This window comes from Bos mutus, chromosome 10 (genome assembly GCF_027580195.1).
Source record: "Bos mutus isolate GX-2022 chromosome 10, NWIPB_WYAK_1.1, whole genome shotgun sequence".
In the NCBI taxonomy this organism is placed as follows: Eukaryota; Metazoa; Chordata; class Mammalia; order Artiodactyla; family Bovidae; genus Bos; species Bos mutus.
The window spans coordinates 29,325,527-29,348,494 of record NC_091626.1 but is presented as its reverse complement, the minus strand read 5'-3'; the positions used below and the strand labels follow the sequence as shown (position 1 = coordinate 29,348,494).

The 22,968-nt window shown below is 45.8% G+C and overlaps 1 protein-coding gene across 1 annotated transcript in view; it reads left to right on the top strand.

Moving 5' to 3' along the window:
* Positions 1-7,785: 7,785 nt before the first annotated feature.
* PLEKHH1 (pleckstrin homology, MyTH4 and FERM domain containing H1) overlaps positions 7,786-22,968 on the top strand; it is a 56,015-nt gene continuing 40,832 nt past the window's right edge. The window contains exons 1-2 of the mRNA XM_070377669.1: positions 7,786-8,072; positions 20,723-20,881. Of these exons, the coding sequence (XP_070233770.1) occupies positions 20,756-20,881 (126 nt within the window). The 5' untranslated portion in view covers positions 7,786-8,072; positions 20,723-20,755. The remainder of the gene's footprint in view (positions 8,073-20,722; positions 20,882-22,968) is intronic.

Here is a 22,968-nt window from a genome sequence, read left to right as displayed (position 1 = left end):
ATGTCGTCATTACGTCAGTTCTACCTTGTGTTCCCCTCTGGGGCTGTTGCTGCTCTCTAAGAAGATCATTGGAACGTGGGAATATGATGTATAACAAACCTGTCAGTACTGGGCAGGATCCAGGTCCTAAGCAGCAGAAAAATACACATCCCTGAGCCTGCTGATCCCAAAGGCCAGGGCCCGAATGCATATTTTGAATAAGTGCCCCCAGGATTTTGTGGCCAGAGGCTAGATGGAGAACCACTGCCTACCCTCTTGCTGGAATCCTCCTCTACACCCCCCGTCACCTACTCCTCTTGATAGTTACCAGGTCTTTAGTTTTTGCATATCTTCCTAGTCCTCTACCCCTTTATATCCTCATGTTCACTCCTCATTTAACAACACTCTTTAGGTGTCTATCATATGCCAAGGATGGGGCTAGACCTTTACCTCCACCCCTCAGAGCAGGTAAGAATCCTGCCCCCTGCCCTCCAAATGCAGAACCCCGCCCCTCCCCATCCTCCACCCGGCTTCCTCTGGCTTCAGAGCCCACTGCTGCACTGGACGGATGGGTCATTTGCAGGGACACAAGCGGTAACTACATCAGTTCTTCCCCATGTTCCCCACTGGGAAGAGCGTGGATTAACAGCAGGTATGTCTGCTTCTGAAGCCCGTGTCCCGCGTTCACCACACTTGCCTGGAAAACAGGAAGTGCTCCATAAGTATTTGTTAGGGAGCAGCTGAATGAATAAATGAGACAAGGATCCACATTCGATCTTAGGATACTCCCCCAACACACACACACACACAGACACACACACACATTCTGCCTCTGGGCCGTCTCATGTCCTTCCTGCCCTGCACCTCTCTGCGTGTCCCATCACTGCCTTCCCAGACCCATTTGGATGATGACTGAGCCTCCATGACCCCAGCCCATCGTTGCTCTGGCTGCTCCCAGAGACTCAGCAGTAGAAATAGCCTCCTGATTTCTCTGTAACCCCAAGGCCACCAAGCTTTGCTCCTGAAGCAAAAGGCTGGACAGGGACTGGCCCCTGGGCTCCTGAGACTCCAAGGCCCCTCCCCCCTTCTCCTCTTTGCTCTCCTCTCCCCCCTTTACTCTCCTTCTTACAGCAAGTGAGAATTAAGCTGTGAAGGCAAAAGGGTTGCTTTGATTTGATAAGGTTTCTGTGAAGCAGGAGGGCTCTCTTTGGAGCCTAGAACCCTGCTCAGAGAAAACAAGTGGGGTTGGGAAGTGAGGTCTCTGGAAGGCCCAGGACATGCGGAGGACAAACTGCCAAGCATTTCACCAGCTCTCCTAGAGTTATTGCTGTCTCTAAAGCTATCTTGCTTAACTACTGTGCTGCAATCTTACAACAAAATTCTTTGGAAGCAGATAACACTTCTGGACCTAGTAGGGGAGGGATGTGGTAGGGTAACTAGTAAACATTAGACCTCCAGCAAGTATTTGTTCAAGAATGCATAATAAAAGCTATCATTTAGACAGCACTTGCTAAGTGCCAGACGTGTACTATCTCACTGAACCCTCTCAAAAAGCCTAAGCTTCAAGAATTGCCATCACCATTTTACAAATAAAAAATTAACTCAGAAAGCTTACCAATCGTCCCAAGGTTACATCAGCACATAGGTAGTGAAGCTGGGACTTGAACTGTGGCCTGGCTGGTTCCAAGGTTCCCATTCCCTTCCACAGTGCTGCCCAGGGAACCAGGCACAGCCTGGGATACTGTTGTATTGACTCTGGAGGAATTTCTTTTTTAACTCTTTCTGTCTATGTAAACATTGTGGTGTGTGTATATGAACAGACTCTCCTCTGACTCCTAGAGTGGTCAGTTACTCTGAAGAGCCTGAATAAGGAAGCTGCACTTACAGCACAGTTACATAAACACTTCAAATGCTACTAAACGCTACACAAGCGGGCTGGATGTGCTTGAGGGATGCTAGAAATAATCTCTCACTGGTAAGATGAGTGGCTTTCGAAATATGGAGGTAGTCAGAAAGATGATCTGGGCCCTCGCATGACAGACATGTGAGAACAAAACCAGGCCAGCTCCCGAAGTCCCGTGAAGCAGGTTGTGGGGCTTTTGGTGCCTGCTTGCCAATAAATGTTTGTGCATTTGGTAGGTTCTGGCCTTGGCCACGTTTAATGCTCCACCTGCAGGAAGTAATGGAAAGGGGACACGTGGCCTCCACTCACCTCTCATTTCCAGTGGCTGCAAATATTGGGTTGGCCAAAAAATTCATTCAGGTTTTCTGTAAGATGATACGGAAAAACTCGAACAAACTTTTCACCCAACCCAACAGGAGACCTTGACTATCGCCAAAGGGCCAAATGGGTTCAGAGCTGTTCACAGCGGGTGCTTATCCAGGCCTCATCCTCCTCTCAGAAAGGTGAAAGGAGGCCTTCGGCTTCTGTGGCCCAGCTGAGCCTTCATCTCCGGGCACGTGATGGCTTTCTCCCCTCCTCTGTTCTGTCAGGCCACCTGTAATGATAAGCTAACATCAAGCAGAAACAAGCTTTAGGTGTGGAGGGTACCCTCTCTGTGGACCCTTCAGGGGGTCTGGAAGTTCAGAGCCTCTCTCTCAGTTCCATCCAGCGCTGCCTGCTGTCCTTCCTCTCCCACGATGGCACCGGCCCAACGCAGCTTGTTATTATTATTTTTTTGCCTCAGTTTTTCAAAGGTTCCCCTCTTCTGTAGGGACTCCCTCATAATCCAGCCTTTTCCTCCAGCTCTCAAATATCATGATCCAGAGGGTAGCTGTGCAGAGGAAATAATTACCCCACTTTGTTGTCGTTCAGCTGCTAAGTCGTGCACAGGATGAAGTGAGACAGGAAGCAAGGAGATAAGTTTATCCAAGCTTGTAGCTGGGCAGCTAATAGATTCCCTGGAACAACTTGAAAGTCAGCTACCACAAATGAACAAGTGAATGAATGAATGAAAGGGTAGGAGAGAGGGACAGGCATCAGCAGATACTGTCCACTGATTCAGTGATAGCCACGGTTTGACTTTGTCTCGGTCCACGGAGGGCTACATAAAAAGTGCTTTTCTTTTTTTTAAAAATATTTTCAATGCGGACCATTTTTAAAGTCTTTATTGAATCTGTTACATTATTGCTTCTGTTTTGGTTTTTTGGCCAAGAGACATGTAGGATCTCAGTTCCCCTCCCAAGCCCCCTGCATTGGAAGGCCAAGTCTCAATCACCGGACCTCCAGGGAAGTCCCAGAAAGAGCTTTAAGACAAAAAGACTGTGGGAAAAAGACAGTGTCTCAGACATTCCAACCCTGAATCTCAGAGTTGAGTTAGGTGTAGGCCAGCCTGAAGGTCCATAAGAATCCATCCTTGGGGAGGTGTGCCATGGGAGCTATGGCTGAGGGCTCCGCTGGGGAGCCAGCCTCATTGAAGCCTGAACAGTCTGCCTCTGATGATTGGGGACCAATGAGGGGGCCAGGGAGGAACCCATCCAGAGTTGGGGGACAGTGGGCAGGACCTCTCCAGGCTGCTAGCATGGGGGTGGCTGGGGTCAGGCAGAGGAGGCAACTGCAGCAAAGGCTGGTGGGACAACCTGTAGCATCAGATGGGAAACTGCTCTGCCTGTGCACATTCCTGCTGGCCTGGTTATTGATTACCTGCCAGGGTCTGAGGCTGTGGGAGTCACTTTTTCCCCTAGAGCAAAGGAGGGGACAGGCCCATTTCCTCCAGGCAACCATTCACCCTGGGGAGTACTAGGTAGGGATTAATAATAGTAAATAGAAGAGCTATAAAACTGAGGTAATATTGGGACAATTGGGGACATTTATGGCCTGTTCAATCAATGATGGTATTGTGCTGATGCTAAATTTTATAAGTGTGATATTAGGAAAACATGCTTGTTCTTAGCAGGAATATCCTGAAGTATCCAGGGACAAAAGGTCATGATGTGTAAAACTAAGTCTCAAATGGAAAATACACATACACACACACACACACACACACACACACACACACACATGGAGAGAGAGAAAGTAAATGCAGCAGTGTGTTAACAATTAGTAAGTATAAGTGAAGAGTATATCGGTGTTTAATATACTATTTTTTACAACTTCTCTACGCTTGGAATTTTCATAAGAAAAAGTTGAGGGGGGAGCAGAGCTAAGAGAAGAAGAATAGCCATCACTTATCAAACAATGATTGGATTTCAAAATTTAGGTAACTCTAATATCTGATTTAATCCTCAAACCAACTCCAGAGGGAGACATTACAATCCTCATATTAAAGATATGGAAACTGAGTCCCAGAGAGACTAAGGAACTCACCCAAGTTTACAGAGCAGGGATTGAGACAGAGCCCAAAGAAGGGGAGGTCTCGCAGGGGAGTGTGGCTGGGAGTCCGTCATCTAACACTTTTATTGAGCCTTTCTGTGTGCTGGCAACGTTTTAAAATCGTCCATGTGTTTAACTCGTTTCATCCTCCCTTCCTAAAAGCTTTGTGCTTTGTGATAAATCACTTTATCATTGTGGGTGGGAGGGAACAAAGGAGCACTCAAATGCATCGACAGAAGTGTTGGTTGCTGCAGTCTCCTTTGAGGGCAGAGCGCAGCATCTATTGAAATTTAAAATTCACATTGTGTTTACATCCTGCAATTCCACTTCTAAGTGTTAAACCGTAAAGATAGTCACATATGTGGACCAAGAAATAGGTATAGAGATACTCACTGCAGCAAGGTATATAATAGCCAAAGACTGGAAATGTTCTAAATATCCATCATTAGGCATGCTAGGGAACCATTTAAAAAGTAAGGCAAATGAACAAACATAACAAAACACAGAGTTATAGGTACAGAGAACAAACAGGTGGTTATCAGAGGGAGGAGACTGGGGAGAGGAAAGAAATAGGTGAGGGAGATAAAGAGGTACAAACTTCCAGTTGCAAAATAAATGAGTCATGAGTATGAAATGTACAGTATGATGAATATAGTTAATAATTATGTAGTATCTTTTTTTGGTGATGTATCATAATAACCAGTAGTTAGAACCGAACATGGAACAACAGACTGGTTCAGTCGGAAAAGGAGTGCGTCAAGGTTGTATATTGTCACCCTGCTTATTTAACTTCTATGCAGAATACATCATGTGAAATGCCAGGCTGAATGAAGCACAAATGGGAATCAAGATTGCCAGGAGAAATACCAATAACCTCACATATTCAGATGACATCATCCTAATGGCAGAAAGCGAAGAGGAACTAAAGAGCCTTTGATGAAAGTAAAAGAAGAGAATGAAAAAGTTGGCTTAAAACTCAACATTCAGAAAACTAAGATCATGGGATCTGGTCCCATCACTTCATGGCAAATAGATGGGGAAACAGTGGAAACAGTGACAGACTTTTTTGGGGAGGGGCTCCAAAATCACTGCAGATGGTAACTTCAGCCATGAAATTAAAAGATGCTTGCTCCTTGGAAGAAAAATTATGACCAACCTAGACAGCCTATTAAAAAGCAGAGACATGACTTTGCTGACAAAGGCCCATATAGTCAAAGCAATGGCAACCCACTCCAGTACTCTTGCCTGGAAAATCCCATGGAAGGAGGAGCCTGGTAGGCTGCAGTCCATGGGTTCGCTAAGAGTCGGATACGACTGAGTGACTTCACTTTCACTTTTCACTTTCATGCATTGGAGAAGGAAATGGCAACCCACTCCAGTGTTTTTGCCTTTAGAATCCCAGGGACAGGGGAGCCTGGTGGGCTTCCGTCTATGGGGTCACACAGAGTTGGACACGACTGAGGTGACTTAGCAGCTTAGCAGCATGGCTTTTCTAGTAATCATGTATGGATATGAGAGTTGGACCATAAAGAAGGCTAAGTGCCGAAGAATTGATGCTTTTGAACTGTGGTGCTGCAGAAGACTCTTGAGAGTCCCCTGGACTGAAAGGAGATCAAACCAGTCAATCCTAAAGGAAATCAATCCTGAATATTCACTGGAAGGACTGAGGCTAAATCTGAAGCTTCAATACTTTGGCCACCTGATGTGAAGAGCCAACTCATTGGAAAAGACCCTGATGCTAGGAAAGACAGAAGGCAGGAGAAGGGGACAACAGAGGATGAGATGGTTGGATGGCATCATCGACTCAATGGACATGAGTTTGAGCAAGCTCTGGGAAATGGTGAAGGACAGGGAAGCCTGGCGTGCTGCAGTCCATGGGGTTGCAAAGAGTCAGACACGACTGAGTGCACATACACACACACACACACACACGCATACACACACACTAGCGGACAAGGGACAGTGGAGGAAGAAGACTTATTCATTGTTAGCCCTTTGGTATTATTAATAATTCAAATTTATACTATGTGAATGATTACCTATTCAAAGTGAGTGAATGCATGCATGAATGAGCATAAGTCTCCTTGACAAACTCCACAGGACTTGTTTTGGGGCTTCCTTAGCAATATTTCCAGTCTTGAAGGGGACACAGGCCAGTTACCCACAGTTTGGGGTTGATCTATTCCAATCCTCAGGAGGTATGAGTCCATGTGTAAGCTCATGCTGCTGCTGCTAAGTCATGTCAGTCGTGTCCGACTCTGTGCGACCCCATAGAAGGCAGCCCACCAGGCTCCCATTCCTGGGATTCTCCAGGCAAGAATATGGAGTGGGTTGCCATTTCCCTCTCCAGTGCATGAAAGTGAAAAGTGAAAGTGAAGTTGCTCAGTCGTGTCCGACTCTTCGCGACCCCATGGACTGCAGCCTACCAGGCTCCTCCGTCCATGGGATTTCCCAGGCAAGAGTACTGGAGTGGGTTGCCATTGCCCTCTCGTGTAAGCTCATGAAGTCCCATTAACCCTATTGAACTTTCGCCCTTGGCCTCCTGAACTACATGAGTCAGCTTTCCAGATTCTGGGCTCTCAAAATTGTGCATGAGAATTACTTGGAGGCCTTATTAACTGCACAACTTTCCAGCCTAACCTCCAGACACTCAGATTCAAACGTGGGGTGCAGCCGGGGAGGCACTACCACTTGGAAAGAAACTTTCAAAGTCCCTGGGGAGAAACTCTGGTGAGTCTGCCTCTGTTCAGAACTAGCCTGAGAGCCTGCCGGATTGGGGAAGAAAGCTGTTATGAAACGTGGATCCTTTCCTGCAATATTCTCCATATTCATCGTCTTTACCCCATATCCACCTAACTAAAAACTGAGTACTCCACCCCCATCCCCAACCCCCGGCAGGTTTAGGATTGTACTGGTGAGCGCAGGGGCTGCAAGGGTGCACGGTGAGCTGCCCGCGCAGGCGACGTCCTGTTTGCCTTTCCGGTTCCTCGGCCCGCCGGCTCCTTTAAAATAAATAATGCGTGCATGCATACATACAGACGTACGGACGCAAGCAAGTTACCCTCTAGGCTGCGGTGAGTTTTGTTTTTTCCTTCATATTACATATTAGAACTTTGGTCTCCCAATGGGACAGACTCTTTGAAATAAGGATTTCTGCTCCAAATATCCAGGCGTGACGGTTCCTGCAAGTCGTTCGACCAATACGGGAACCTCCTTTCGAGGGGGGACGGGGGAGGGTCTGGTCTTGCGCCCCATCCAGGGAGGGTCTCAGGCTGGTTGTGAGCTGAGGAGATGCTGGGGCGCCCCGGCCGCCCCAGGTGGCCGCTGATTCGGCCTCTGCAGAGAGCTCGGGGCCGGAGCTCGGGACATCTCTCGGCCCGCGGGACCCCGCCGCCGCCCCCGCCGCCCCAGGGACGAGCCCGGCGGTGCCGAGAGGTGGGAGGCTGGAGCCTGCTGAGGTCATTTCCTGTGCCTCTCCGCGAGCCGCCCCGGGAACCCAGCCTGGCGCTCTGCCTTTAAGGAGCGGGCGGGGAGGGGGCGCGGCGGAGTATTGAATGGGGCTCTGCGAGGTCGGCTCGGCTTTTGTGCAGCCAGCGGGCGGGCAAACCTCCCGGGCCAGCCCGGCCCGCCCCGCCCACGCCGACCCCTGCTGCCGGGGAGCGGAGACCCGGCGGCCGCGGAGGACTCGGGCGAGATCGACGCAAGGTCAGCGGCGGACGCGCGCCGGAGGCGCCCGTGTGCCCGGTGCGCGGCGGGGACGCCCGGGATCTGGCTGGAGGTGAGCGGCCCCCGGGAGCCCCTCGGGCAGAGATACGGTGCGCGCGGGCGTGGGAGTGAGGGTTCGCTGGCCCGGGAGGGTGTTTGGTTAGACTGAGAGAGGATCCGCTGCCTCTGGCCGGAGGGCGATTCCGGAGCAGGTGCCTCCCTACCTGGAAACAAGCTCCTAGCAGCCAGGAGCGCTGGGAACGGAGCGTCGGGCTCGGGGAACTGGCACCAACAGGCGAGGAGTAGCCTTCCTGGAGAGGATCCGGAGTTTGGGACAGGCTCGATCCAGTTGCTCCCTGGAAGGGCCCTCGGAGCGAACCTGCAGGCTTTCCACCGAGTTGCCTGAGCTCTAGCAGGCTCCCGCTTTCTTCCCGGTCTCATCTCGGGTTATCGCTTCTGTGATTCCTAGGTGGTTCTCTTAGGGTCCCGGTGGATTAGGCTTGATTTATGGAGGCAGGTCAGCCAAACAGAAGAGAAAACCAGTCGGGCGCCAAATGACAGCAGGAACTTTGCGTCCTAGAAGCCTTAGAGAGGAATCGGTCACCGGGGCGCGGGGGGTCTTAATGGAGGTGGCAGGGGCAATGAAGACCCTCATTTGGGAGTAGATCTGCTCTCTGTTGGATCTGTGCCTGGTGGTTTAGTCGCTCAGTCGTGTCTGACTCTTGAGACCCCATGGACTGCAGCCTGCCAGGCTCCTCTGTCCATCGGATTTCCCAGGCAAGAATACTGCATTGGGTTGCCATTTCCTTATCCGGAGAATCTTCACCCACCCAGGGATGGAACCTAAGTGTTGCGGGAAGTCTCCTGCATCGCAGGCAGAGTCTTTACCAACTGAGCCACCAGGGAAGCTCTGGATCTGTTCCTGCCAAGGGACAAGTAAGCTTTTACTATGAATACACCTCATGAAACTTAAGGACAAAGCTTTAGTTCTGGCTAAAACTGCTGCTTGAAAGATGATTTTAATATCAACTTCAGTGGAAAAGTTATTTGCTCCTTAAACTTTTTGGACTGTCTTCTATGCTGCAAACATTGTGTCTTTGGTAACATCACTTAACTCTTTATAGAACACCACTTCGAGTGTTTCTGCACGTTATTGTCCCCGTTTTATAAAGGAGGAAATTAGGACTCGGAAAAACAGTGACTTGCCCAAGGTCATATAACTGAAAAGTGGAGGAGGCAAGACTCAAACGGAAGCCTCTTAAACTGCATTTACATCGCTGTTCACCACCCTCCTTCTCCACAGGCTGCTGAGGGGGCCTGTTCAGAGCTGGGTTACTAATTGAAACTAACAAGTGAGCTGAGAAAATGCCTCTGGCACCCCTTCTGCCCTCTCCAGAAGGCATCAGCTACCGGAAGAAGTCACTCTGCTTGCAGAGGAGTGCTCCATATTGTTCCCATCTTCTCTCTATGAGGCTGTGTGTGTGTATTGCTCAGTCGTGTCTGACTCTTTGGGACCCCTGGACTGTAGCCTGCCAGGTTCCTCTGTCCATGGGATTCTCCTGGCAAGAATACTGGAGTGGGTTGTCAGTTCCTTCTCCAGGGGATCTGTCTGACCCAGGAATCAAACCCAGATCTCCCACATTGCAGGCAGATTCTTTACCGCCTGAGCCACCGGGGAAGCCCCATTTGAGGCTGTGTAACTGCAGAACTCTGTGCTCCCTGTGGGTTGAAGAGTGCATTCCACATGCTGGTGCTGGTGTCAGGATCCCCTCACTACTGATCCAAGTGACTCCATAGCAGTCTGGCCACTGAGCCACCATCCTGTGTTCTCTGGCCAACCCTTCTGTGAAAAACGAGTTAAAAACCGACCACCTCTGTGGGGAAATTGGTGCTTATTGCTGGCTGGAGTATGAATTAGAATAGCCTCAGGGGAGGGCAGTTGGAACTCTTTGGCCATTGCAAAATGTACATCACTCAGCGGTACAGTTCCATTTCTGGGACTTTATCCTTGGGATAAACTGAGATGTGTATGAAATAATGTCTATTCATTGAGTATTCATTGTAGCACAGTTTTAGTGAAAGGTTTAAAACAACCCAAGTGTCTGTCAATTAGGGACTCAAATGAAATCAGGTAATAGCCATACAAGAGAATACAATATAGCTCTTAAAAAGCTTGAGGGAAGAATGGGGCAGGTATATATTATTATATATGTACATGGTTTCTCCGGTGGCGCAGTGGTAAAGGATCCTCCTGCAGTGCAGGAGACTCAGGAGACATGGGTTTGATCCCTGAGTCAGGAAGATCCCCTGGAGGAGGAAATGGCAACCCACTCCAGTACTTGCTGGGAAAATCCCATGGACAGAGGAACCTGGTGGGCTGCATTCCATGGGGTTGCAAAGCGTCAGACTGAGTGAGCATGCATGCATACGCACACACGCACATATAGGAAGCTCTCTGAGTTACATTAAGTGCAGTGTGTATAGTATGCCACCATTTGCGTGTGTGTGTGTGTGCAGCATACATATGGACACTTGTATATGCAGGGACATCTCAGAAAGACTCAAATCCTCCTAACAGTGGTTGCCTCTGGGGAAAACTCTGCCTGGAGTTCAGGGGTGGGAAGAAGCCTTTCTTTGTACATATATACTCTTTTGCTTAGTATTCAAAAACAAAGAGGTAAATAATTTTTTTATTTGGCCACACTGCACAGCATGTGGGATCTTGGTTCTCTGACCAGAGATCGAACCCATTCCCCCTGCGTTGGAAACCCAGAGTCTTAACCGCTGGACCATCAGGATAAAAGTCCTGAGATAAAAGACTTTTTAAAAAATCTCCTGACTTGCTCTCTGATAATGGTGTTGAGCACATCTCCAAATATGCCCAGGGCACTGTTGGTTTGCCTTTTGTTTGTTGATAGTAGCTGTTATTTATTGAGTACTTCCTGTGTGCCAGGCTTTTGTATTATAATACCTCCTTTGATTCTCAAAAAAATCCAGCATAGTGTGGACTATGAAATTGCCATTTTTGAAAGTCAAAAAATGGTTAAGTGTTGACAGTTTCACATGGTTCGATCTAATATTATTGTGCTCCTTTCAAATATTATTGCCTTCAATTTCAAATAGGTTCAGAGAAGTCAAGCAGATGGTTGAAGGTCACAGTTCGTTCTTGAGTCAGTATTCAAACCCAGGTCTGTTTGGCGCCAAACCTCAGGATCTTGAGTACTACACTCTGCCATTTCTTTTTGTTGGTTTTTGTCTGAGGGATGCTATATTCCTGGATTTCTTAGCCCCTTTTGGGATTTGTGTCCCAGAAGTCTGTAACATGCTCACCTTTTCCTGACTCTCCCACCATTGTGAAATGGGATGCTCACTCAGCATGCGAAAGAGGTAAAATGCATGTTGTTGGCTTGATCAGATAACAGTCGGAGATCAGATTGAGGGAGCTGTGCCCCTGTGTGCACTCACCCTCCCTCCGGCTTCATCCCCAGAAAAGGGGCTCTTCCTTGCCCAGAGCTGGGCAGGTAGTCAGCCTCATCTGCACAGCCCTTTCAGAAGCCCACTGCTAGTGAGTGGGACTCACAGAAGGTGCTCACGCTCAGGGAGTGAGCCACAGTGAGGTGACACAGGACAGCCTAGTGGAGACTGCACCCAGAACGCAGTCCCTGTTACTTTCTGATGCCTCCTGCAGCGACTTCAGGCACTTGCTCTGATTGGCCGTCTTTGCAGGAAGGTTGCAGGATATTCAGACCATAGACCTGAAACCTCACAAACTACAGGGTCTTTGTTCCTCTTTGTGTCTCCAGCCTCACACATAGAAATCATCTAACAAAAATTGGTTAAGTTAAATTTACTGTCAGCATTTTGTCCGTTTCTGGTCCATATCCCTAAAGTTTCCAGAGCTATCCCAGGTCAAGTTTGTGTTTTCTCTGATACAGACTGAAGTCACCTAACAACTTCCTCTTGCCTCTTTCCACCACCCTTCTACCCATGGCCCCTGCCTCTTGAGGCATGTCTCTGCTAACCTCTGTGGCCGTGTCAGTCCAGAGCGCTGGGAGCCTTAGGGAGTTCTAAAGCAGGTGCCAAGGCCATGGCAGCCATTTGACTCTTGCCTGCCAAGCCATTCAGCACACTGGGCACTAGTGGGAATTGAGAACTAGGTTTCACAAGAGCAACTATGAGTTGGTGATCATTATAGCTGGCCGGAGGGCACATGGGGATTTATTGTACTGTCCTCCCTACTTGTGTGTGTGTGAAGCTTTCCAGGATAAAACGTGAAACAAACAGTTGAGCTGGGGTTTGTCCCCAGCTCATATCCCTTCTGTCATTTCCCCATCTAACGCAGCACATTAATGCTGTATCTTCATTAGGCTAGCCTGGTAGCATAAGACTCCACTGCCGCTATAGTACTCTTGCCTGGCAAATCCCATGGACGGAGGAGCCTGGTAGGCTGCAGTCCATGGGGTGGCTAAGAGTCGGACACGACTGAGTGACTTCACTTTTCCCTTTCATGCATTGGAGAAGGAAATGGCAACCCACTCCAGTGTTCTTGCCTGGAGAATCCCAGGGACGAGGGAGCCTGGTGGGTTGCTGTCTCTGGGGTCACACAGAGTCGGACACGACTGAAGCGACTTAGCAGCAGCAGCAGCAGCAGCAGCCACTATAGAAGCATCTTCATGGAAAGAGGACAGTTCTAGATGTTGGGAGATCAGGATTCTTAGTCCAGCTCTGATACTGCTTGCCTCTGTGTCCCTGAGCAAGTCACCGATGCGAGGAGTTTGCTCACCTGTTCAGTGTGAATTGTATCACTTGGCCTCCATCTCGGGGATATCGAGAGGGTAACGAGAGAAATAACACCTGACAAAGCAATGCTTTGAAGAGTTAAGGACCATTCTGCAAGTTCATTTCTGCTTATCCTTGCACATCTTTATGGGCGGTTCAAATGCAAGGTGACTTAGCAGCTGAGGTTCAACTTACTGGTATCTCCCCCTAACATCCTGTATACTAAAGCTGCAGCTCCAGCCACCTGCCTCTGTCGAAAGAGCCTCTGGGTCTTGATTTCACAGCAGGCACCTTGCTCTAGATCCATTTAGAAACCTCTTAGTTCCACTCACATGCTGAGACAAGCCTAACAAGAGTGCCAGCTCCTTCACCAGCATCCCCAAGGCAGGGAGAGGATTAAGCTGAGCACTTCTAAAAACCGTGATGTCATGAAGATGCTGGATTGGGGAAAGAACTCCTTCCAGACTAGGTATAATCTCAGGTATCACCGTGGGGTAGAGACCAGTGATGTATTTTATTTCCAAAGTCCCTGGAGATTTTGATAATTTGGGTTTCTGCCCTCCAGCAGAATCTGAGCTGCAGCTTTGGCAATCGGTAAGAGGGAATTAACACTCACCAAACTTTTTTTAAACAACACAAAAGAATTGAGTTTCTGCTGCCCTTTGGTTTTACTTGGGTGCTTTTAACTGCTAATTCTTAGCCCCGGGCTAGGTTGCAGGATTCCAAGGTCCTAGCTTCGGTCCGCCACTTTTTGTACTTAGGCAGGGAAAGTGAAATCCCCTCTAAAGGACAAAGAAAACTAAACATGAAGCCTCCGGGCCTTCTATGGAGGCCCCACAAGGTTCTGTTGTGTCTTTTCAGCTGTGATCTTAGCTCAGAGAAGGTCATGTTTTGTTTTTGTCTTTTGTCTTCCTGCCCGTTCCAGTTGGTCCCAGTCTTTTGAGGTGGGGATCGCTGGGAGGTCACAATGTCGAATTGTTTGGGATGACAGTTCTGGGAGCGCAGGACTGAGATCATGTGTCCAGCGTTCTGAGTGCCCAGAACCGAAAGGCTCCATCACCTGACCTGTCAGTGGTTTCGTTGTTGGGCCTTTCTCTACAGGTCTACTGACCTTGTTTTTTAAACAAAAAGGGCACATGACAAATATCCTCCATGCTTATGGAGGATAAAGGGTCAGAATATATGAGACCAGGGTGCCCTGGGAAGTCTAAGGTATAGGTTCACCTTTGCACTGAGGATCTTGAGAGAGCCTATAAAATGTTTCATTCTTAACAGTCTGCTCTACTCTTTTTTAAAAAACAATGCAAGTTTTTATTAATTTTTTTAATACTTACTTATTTTTATTTATTTGGCTGTGCCAGGGCTTAGTTGCAGCATGCAGGATCTTTGGCTGTCGCATGTGGGACCTAGTTCCCTGACCAGGGCTGGAATCCGGGCCCCCTGCATTGGGAACCTGGAGTCTTAACCAGTGACCACCAGGGAAGTCTTCTCCATTCCACTCTTTGTGAAATCAGTTCTTGCAGTTTTTGGATGGGTAAGGAGCTCAGTGGCTAAGAGTAGGCACTTTAGAATGACAATCTCAGCCCTGCTGCTTACCAGCCACAGACTCTGTTCCTCAGAGTCCTTACCTGAGAGTGTGGACTAATTCCCACTCCTTGTCTCATGGGTTCTCATGACAATGAAAGAGGCCACATGTGCTTGGTATACAATAAGGACTCAGTAGATAATAGCTGTTTGTGGTGTATAATGGGAGAAAGATATTGTAGAGGTCACATGTCAGGTGGGAGGCATATTGGTGGTGAACCTACCAAAGACAGGCTCACTGGTGCCCCAGGGTAATATTTAGTGACATACAGGAGGTGGCTGGGTTTTCTGAGACCATGTGTCTCCTGAAGAAGGGAAAAGAGATTTTTTTAAATGACAAATTTTTTCATCTCTCTTTTTTTTATTGAAATATAGTTGATTTACAATGTTGTGCCAATTTCTGCTGTACAGCAAAGTGACTCAGTTATACACATATATACATTCTTTTTTATTTATTTTTAAAATGTATTTATTTTAATTGGAGGCTAATTACTTTACAATATTGTAGTGGTTTCTGCCATACATGGACATGAATCACATGGATGTACATGTGTTCCCCATCCTGAACCCCCCTCCCACATCCCTCCCCATCCCATCCCTCAGGGTCATCCCAGTGCATCAGCCCTGAGTACCCTATCTCATGCATCAAACCTGGACTGGCGATCTATTTCACATGTGACAATATACATGATTCAATGCTATTCTCTCAAATCATCCCACCCTCGCCTTTTCCCACAGAGTCCAAAAGTCTGTTCTTTACATCTGTGTCTCTTTTGCTGTCTTGCATATAGGGTCGTCATTACCATCTTTCTAAATTCCATATATATGTGTTAATATACTGTATTGGTGTTTTTCTTTCTGACTTACTTCACTCTGTATAATAGGCTCCAGTTTTATCCACCTCATTAGAACTTATTCAAATGCATTCTTTTTGATAGCTGAATACTATTCCATGGTGTTTTTGTACCACAGCTTTCTTATCCATTCATCTGCCAATGGACATCTAGGTTGCTTCCATGTCCTGACTATTGTAAACAAGGCTGCAATGAACACTGGGGTACATGTGGCTCTTTCAATTCTGGTTTCCTCAGTGTGTATGCTCAGCAGTGGGATTGCTGGGTTGTACTGGAGTTCTGTTTCCAGTTTTTAAGGAATCTCCACACTGTTCTCCATAGTGGCTGTACTAGTTTGCATTCCCACCAACAGTGTAAAAGGGTTCCTTTTTCTCTGCACCCTCTCCAGCATTTATTGTTTGTAGACTTTTTGATAGCAGCCATTCTGACTGGTGTGAGATGATACCTCTTTGTGGTTTTGATTTGCATTTCTCTGATAATGAGTGATGTTGAGCATCTTTTCATGTGTTTGTTAGCCATCTGTATGTCTTCTTTGGAGAAATGTCTATTTAGTTCTTTGGTCCATTTTTTGATTGGGTCGTTTATTTTTCTGGAATTGAGCTGCAGGAGCTGCTTGTATATTTTTGAGATTAATTCTTTGTCAATTGCTTTGTTTGCTATTATTTTCTCCCATTCTGAAGGCTGTCTTTTCACTTTGCTTATAGTTTCCTTCATTCTGCAAAAGCTTTTAAGTTTAATTAGATCCCATTTGTTTATTTTTGCTTTTATTTCCATTACTCTGGGAGGTAGGTCATAGAGGATCCTGCTGTGATTTATGTCAGAGGGTGTTTTGCCTATGTTTTCCTCTAGGAGTTTTATAGTTTCTGGTCTTACCTTTAGATCTTTAATCCATTTTGAGTTTATTTTTGTGTATGGTGTTAGAAAGTGTTCTAGTTTCATTCTTTTACAAGTAGTTGACCAGTTTTCCCAGCACCACTTGTTAAATAGATTGTGTTTTCTCCACTGTATATTCTTGCCTCCTTTGTCAAAGAAGGTGTCCATAGGTGTGTGGATTTATCTCTGGGCTTTCTATTTTGTTCCATTGATCTATGTTTCTGTCTTTGTGCCAGTACCATACTGTCCTGATGACTGTAGCTTTGTAGTAGAGTCTGAAGTCAGGCAGGTTGATTCCTCTAGTTCCATTCTTCTTTCTCAAGATTGCTTTGGCTATTCAAGGTTTTTTGTCTTTCCATACAAATTGTGAAATTGTTTGTTCTAGTTCTCTGAAAAATACTGTTGGTAGCTTGATAGGGATTGCATTGAATCTATAGATTGCTTTGGGTAGTATACTCATTTTCACTATATTGATTCTTTGGATCCATGAACATGGTATATTTCTCCATCTATTTGTGTCATCTTTGATTTCTTTCATCAGTGTTTTATAGTTTTCTATATATAGGTCTTTTGTTTCCTTAGGTAGATTTATTCCTAAGTATTTTATTCTTTTCATTGCAATGGTGAATGGAATTGTTTCCTTAATTTCCCTAATTTGTATAAGAATGCAAGGGATTTCTGTGTGTTAATTTTATATCCTGCAACTTTACTATATTCATTGATTAGCTCTAGCAATTTTCTGGTGGAGTGTTTAGGGTTTTCTACGTAGAGGATCATGTCATCTGCAAACAGTGAGAGTTTTACTTCTTCTTTTCCAATCTGGATTCCTTTTATTTCTTTTTCTTTTCTGATTGCTGTGGCTAATATTTCCAGAACTATGTTGAATAGTGGTGAGAGTGGGCACCCTTGTCTTATTCCTGACTTTAGGGAAAATGCTTTCAATTTTTCACCATTGAGGATAATGTTTGCTGTGGGCTTATCATATATGGCTTTTATTATATTGAAGTATGTTCCTTCTGTGCCTGCTTTGTGGAGGGTTTTTATCATAAACGGATGTTGAATTTTGTCAGTCTTTCTCTGCATCTGTTGAGATAACCATATGGTTTTTATCTTTCAATTTGTTAATGTGGTGTATACATTCTTTTTTAATGTTCTTTTCCATTATGTTTTATCCCAGGAGAATGGATATAGTTCCCTGCTATAGTAGGACCTTGTTGTTTATCCATTCTAAATTTGATAGTTCTCATCTGCTTATCCCAAACTCCAAGTCCATCTCTCCCCACTCCCGTTGACAACCACAAGTCTGTTCTCTAAAGACAAATTTTTATTATGGGAAATTCCAGGCATATATTCAAGTAGAGAGACCAGTATACCCATCACCCAGTTTAAGAAATTATCAGTGTTTTGACAAGTCTTATTGCATATATCTCTCTCATCTCCTATATACCAGCTTCTCACCTCCTGTATACCAGCCTCTCACCTCCTATATACCAGCCTCTCACCTCCTATGGTGAAGTGTTTTAAAGCAAACCCCAGGCATTACATCGTTTCACCTGTAAGCCATATTTATCTCTAAAAGATAACATTAAAATATATTATCAACCTAAGACTTATGCTTCCACTGCAGAGGGCACAAGTTCAATTCCTGGTCAGGGAACTAAGATCCCACATGCTACATAGCACAGTCCCTGCCCCCGGTTTTTTTTTTTTTGGTTTTTTTTTGAAGGGTGAGAATAAACAGTAGATTTATTTTTATTTTATTTTTATTATTATTATTTTTTTTTATTTTATTTTATTTTTAAACTTTACAATATTGTATTAGTTTTGCCAAATATTGAAATGAATCTGCCACAGGTATACCCGCGTTCCCCATCCTGAACCCTCCACCCTCCTCCCTCCCCTCACCTCCCTCTGGTTCGTCCCAGTGCACCAGCCCCAAGCATCCAGTACCGTGCATCAAACCTGGACTGGCGACTCGTTTCATACATGATATTATACATGTTTCAATGCTATTTTCCCAAATCTCCCCACCCTCTCCCTCTCCCACAGAGTTCATAAGACTGATCTATACATCGGTGTCTCTTTTGCTGTCTCGTACACAGGGTTATTGTTTCCATCTTTCTAAATTCCATATATATGCGTTAGTATACTGTATTGGTGTTTTTCTTTCTGGCTTACTTCACTCTGTATAATAGGTTCCAGTTTCATCCATCTCATTAGAACTGATTCAAATGTATTCTTTTTAATGGCTGAGTAATACTCCATTGTGTATATGTACCACAGCTTTCTTATCCATTCATCTGCTGATGGGCATCTAGGTTGCTTCCATGTCCTGGCTATTATAAACAGTGCTGCGATGAACATTGGGGTACATGTGTCTCATTCCCTTCTGGTTTCCTCAGTGTGTATGCCCAGCAGTGGGATTGCTGGATCATAAGGCAGTTCTATTTCCAGTTTTTTAAGAAATCTCCACACTGTTCTCCATAGTGTCTGTACTAGTTTGCATTCCCACCAACAGTGCAAGAGAGTTCCCTTCTCTCCACACCCTCTCCAGCATTTATTGCTTGTAGACTTATTGATTGCAGCCATTCTGACTGGCGTGAAATGGTACCTCATAGTGGTTTTGATTTTCATTTCTCTGATAATGAGTGATGTTGAGCATCTTTTCATGTGTTTGTTAGCCATCTGTATGTCTTCTTTGGAGAAATGTCTATTTAGTTCTTTGGCCCATTTTTTGATTGGGTCATTTATTTTTCTGGAGTTGAGCTGTAGGAGTTGCTTGTATATTTTTGAGATTAGTTGTTTGTCAGTTGCTTCATTTGCTATTATTTTCTCCCATTCTGAAGGCTGCCTTTTCACCTTGCTAATAGTTTCCTTTGTTGTGCAGAAGTTTTTAATTTTAATTAGGTCCCATTTGTTTATTTTTGCTTTTATTTCCAATATTGCCCCCAGTTTTTTAATGAAAAAAAAAGTATCAACCTAGAAAATTAACAATCATTCTTTAAAATCACCTGATAGTAGGGAGACCATATGTCATGGTTTAGGACAGACCAAATTTATGCTTATTGTCAAGCATAATTATTAAAAGCACCCTACTGCTGCTAAGTTGCTTCAGTCATGTCCGACTCTGTTTGACCCCATAGACAGCAGCCCACTAGGCTCCCCTGTCCCTGGGATTCTCCAGGCAAGAATACTGGAGTGGGTTGCCATTTCTTTCTCCAATGCATGAAAGGGAAAAGTGAAAGTGAAGTCACTCAGTCGTGTCCGACTCTTAGCGACACCACTTACTGCAGCCTACCAGGCTCCTCCGTCCATGGGATTTTCCAGGCAAGAGTACTGGAGTGGAAAGCACCCTAGAAAGGGGATTTAAAAAGTCCTGGTGATGGATGTGTCTTCCAGCCCTTCTCTGCTCTGTTCCCCCTCTGCGTCTATATCTCCCTTCTCATGCACATATACACATTCTTCTTCTTCATTTTCTCATCCCTGACCCAGGTTTGTTTCTCTTCAGGAGACATCTGGGTAAATTCCCCTGGCTGGGGATATTATAGGTGTCTGCTTGGCTTGTTCTGCATCTGTCTGGAATGTATTCTAAAGATTTGTGGTTTCCTCCAGTGTGTGTGCATGCTTAGTCACTCAGTTGTGTCCAACTCTTTGCGACCCTATGGAATGATCCGCTAGGCTCCTCTGTCCATGGGATTTTCCATGGCAAGAATACTGGAATGGGTTGCCATTTCTTCCTTCAGGGGATCTTCCCAACCCAGGGATCGAACCCGTGTCTCCTGTGTCTCCTGCATTGGCAGGTGGGTTCTTTACAGCTGAGCTACCTGGGAAGCCCACGGTTTCCTCCAGAGGCTATAGAAAAATATCTACCAATTTTCTGGTTTGCATTTTATAACTTAAAGGAAAGTGGGAATCTGTTCCAAAACAGGATGATTTGATGACAACATATGAAATCCCAACTGAATAGAAACTTGTCAAGGAAATTTGAAAATTACACTTTCGTTCCATTTTTTTTTCCCCATCTGAAATCTTTATTGTTGTAAAAAATCAGTACCCAGCTGGGAATCACAGTTCTATCTCCAGTTAGCCTTGTGATCATGGATGAATCTGCTACCCAGTTTAAGCTTTCCCTCAACACCCTCCCCCTAGCACAGTCCACTCCATTTCTCTGCTTCCTCTTATTTGCATATTGATTAGTAATTGTGACTACATTGTAATTTTGCAATTAGACTTTTCCAAAGAGTTGTTTGAAAAGACAGGGGGACCTCTTTCATTTCCCTTTGCATCTCCAATGTCTAGAACAGTGTCTGGCACTGAATATTTGTAATGAACACATTTTTGTTAAATGGATAATTGAATGAAAAACCAGTGAGCCCTGCTTTTCACTTCTGTAACAGTGAGACAAGGTTCTCCTTGCGGTTTCTCAGGTTTTGTGATTTTTCTGAGGCTGCACAGCTGCCATATGATGAAACAGGACCAGCTGAGCTCAGAACTTGCCCATGGGACAGAGGGAGAGCCAGGCTCACTTACCTTCCCCACCCTGTTTCCTCTGCTTTCCGTCGATCTCCTCCTTTCCCCACCGAACTCCTCCTCACACACTTATCTTTTCCCCTCTCTGTATGCTGGTCCTCAGGGCTCCCTGGAATCTCCACAAGGTGCTCCCATCATGGCAGAACTCACGGTGGAGACGCGGGCCAGTGTGGACTGGCAGAAGCGCTGCTTGGCCCTAGAAACCCAGCTCTTCCGGTTCCGACTGCAGGCCAGCAAGATCAGAGAGCTGCTGGCCGACAAGGTGAGTCCTGGGGAGCAGGTAGTCTCTAAGGTCCCTGAAGAAATCACTGTCAGAGAGGAGAGTTGGGGAAGGCCAACTTTCTTTTCATTTTTTGTTTTTTAGAGGTTTGATTGATTGGTTGATTGATTGTAATATATTTGACATATAACATTGTGTAATTCAAGGTGTACAACATGTTAATTTGATCCATTTATATATTATGGATGATCACCATTGCAGCAATAATTAGCTTGTCTATCATATTACATAATTATCATTTTAGTGGTTGGAATAATTACATTCTAGTCTCAGCAAGTTTGATGATTATAGCACAATGAAAAGTGAAAGTGTTAGTCACTCAGTCATGTCTAACTCTTTGAGACCCCATGGATTGTAGCCCGCCAGGCTCCTCTGTCCATGGAATTTTCCAGGCAAGAATACTGGAGTGGGTAGCCATTCCCTTCTCCAGGGGATCTTTCCAACCCAGGGACCTAACCCAGGTCTCCTGCATTGCAGGTGGATTCTTTACCATTTGAGCCCCCAGGGAAGCCCTAGGGTACAATATTGTTGTCTATATTCATTATACTGTGAATTTGATCTCTAGGGCTTATTTAGTACCTGTTGCAGTACGGTGAACTTTTTAAAAAATTTTATTTCTAATTGGAAGATAATTGCTTTACAATATTGTGTTGGTTTCTGCCATACATCAACATGAATCAACCATAGGTATACATGTGTCCCCTCCCTTTTGAAAGGGCTTCTCCAGTAGCTCAGTTGGTAAAGAATTTGCCTGCAATGCAGGAGACCCCGGTTAAATTACAATCAGGAAGATCCACTGGAGAAGGGATAGGCTACCCACTGTAGTATTCTTGGGCTTCCCTTTTGGCTCAGCTGGTAAAGAATCCGCCTGCAATGCGGGAGACCTGGGTTCGGTCCCTGGGTTGGGAAGATCCCCTGGAGAAGGGAAAGGCCACCCACTCCAGTATCCTGGCCTGGAGAATTCCATGGACTACAGTCCATGGGGTCACAAAGAGTCGAACACGACTGAGTGACTTTCACTTTCCCTCTTGAACCTCCCTACCACTTCCTACCCTATCCCACCCCTCTCCAAAATACGAAGGCAGCTCATACAGCTCAACACCAGAAAAACAACCCAATCAAAAAGTGGGCAGAAGACCTAAACAGACATTTCTCCAAAGAAGACATGCTGCTGCTGCTGCTGCTGTCGCCTCAGTCGTGTCCGACTCTGTGCGACCCCATAGACGGCAGCCCACCAGGCTCCCCTGTCCCTAGGATTCTCCAGGCAAGAACACTGGAGTGGGTTGCCATTTCCTTCTCCAGTGCATGAAAGTGAAAAGTGAAAGTGAAGTTACTCAGTCGTGTCCAACTCTTAGCAACCCCATGGACTGCAGCCTACCAGGCTCCTCCATCCATGGGATTTTCCAGGCAAGAGTACTGAGTGGGGTGCCATTGCCTTCTCCGAAAGAAGACATACAGACAACTAATAAACACATGAAAAGATGCTCAAATTGCTCATTAGTAGAGAAATGCAAATCAAAACTAGTAATACAAGGAAGGTGAACTTTTAATAAGGTGCTTCCCACACTCATAAAATAAAACCCAGGTAGGTTTTTTTTTTTTCAAAGATCAAAATCTAAGCAGTTTACTAATCTGTCATCTGGCATTCTTTCCGACTCTGCTTCTCCCTGTAACACACCAAAGAAATGCTACAAATCTCCTTGGTCTTGGATCACTTCTTGAGTCATGGGTGTCTGCAGTGGAGGTTCTATTATTCCCCTAATACTTCTTTCTCAGAAGTATTACTCAGAAAGAAGTAATACTTCTTTCTCTCAGAGAAAGAAGATATTTTAGGAGAGTTGTTCCACGTGTAGATGTATTTTTGATGTATTTGTGGGGAGGAAGGTGATCGCCACATCTTACTGCTCTGCCATCTTGAAGGTCCCCGCGATATTTTAGGAGAGGAGAATGGATATCCCCACCCTGCTGCTCACCCTCTGTTAAGAGTGTGAACTGTGGAAGGCAGCCTGCTTGCTGGTGACAAGGACCCAGGCTTTGGAGCCAGACTACCTGGCTCTGCCACTTTCTAG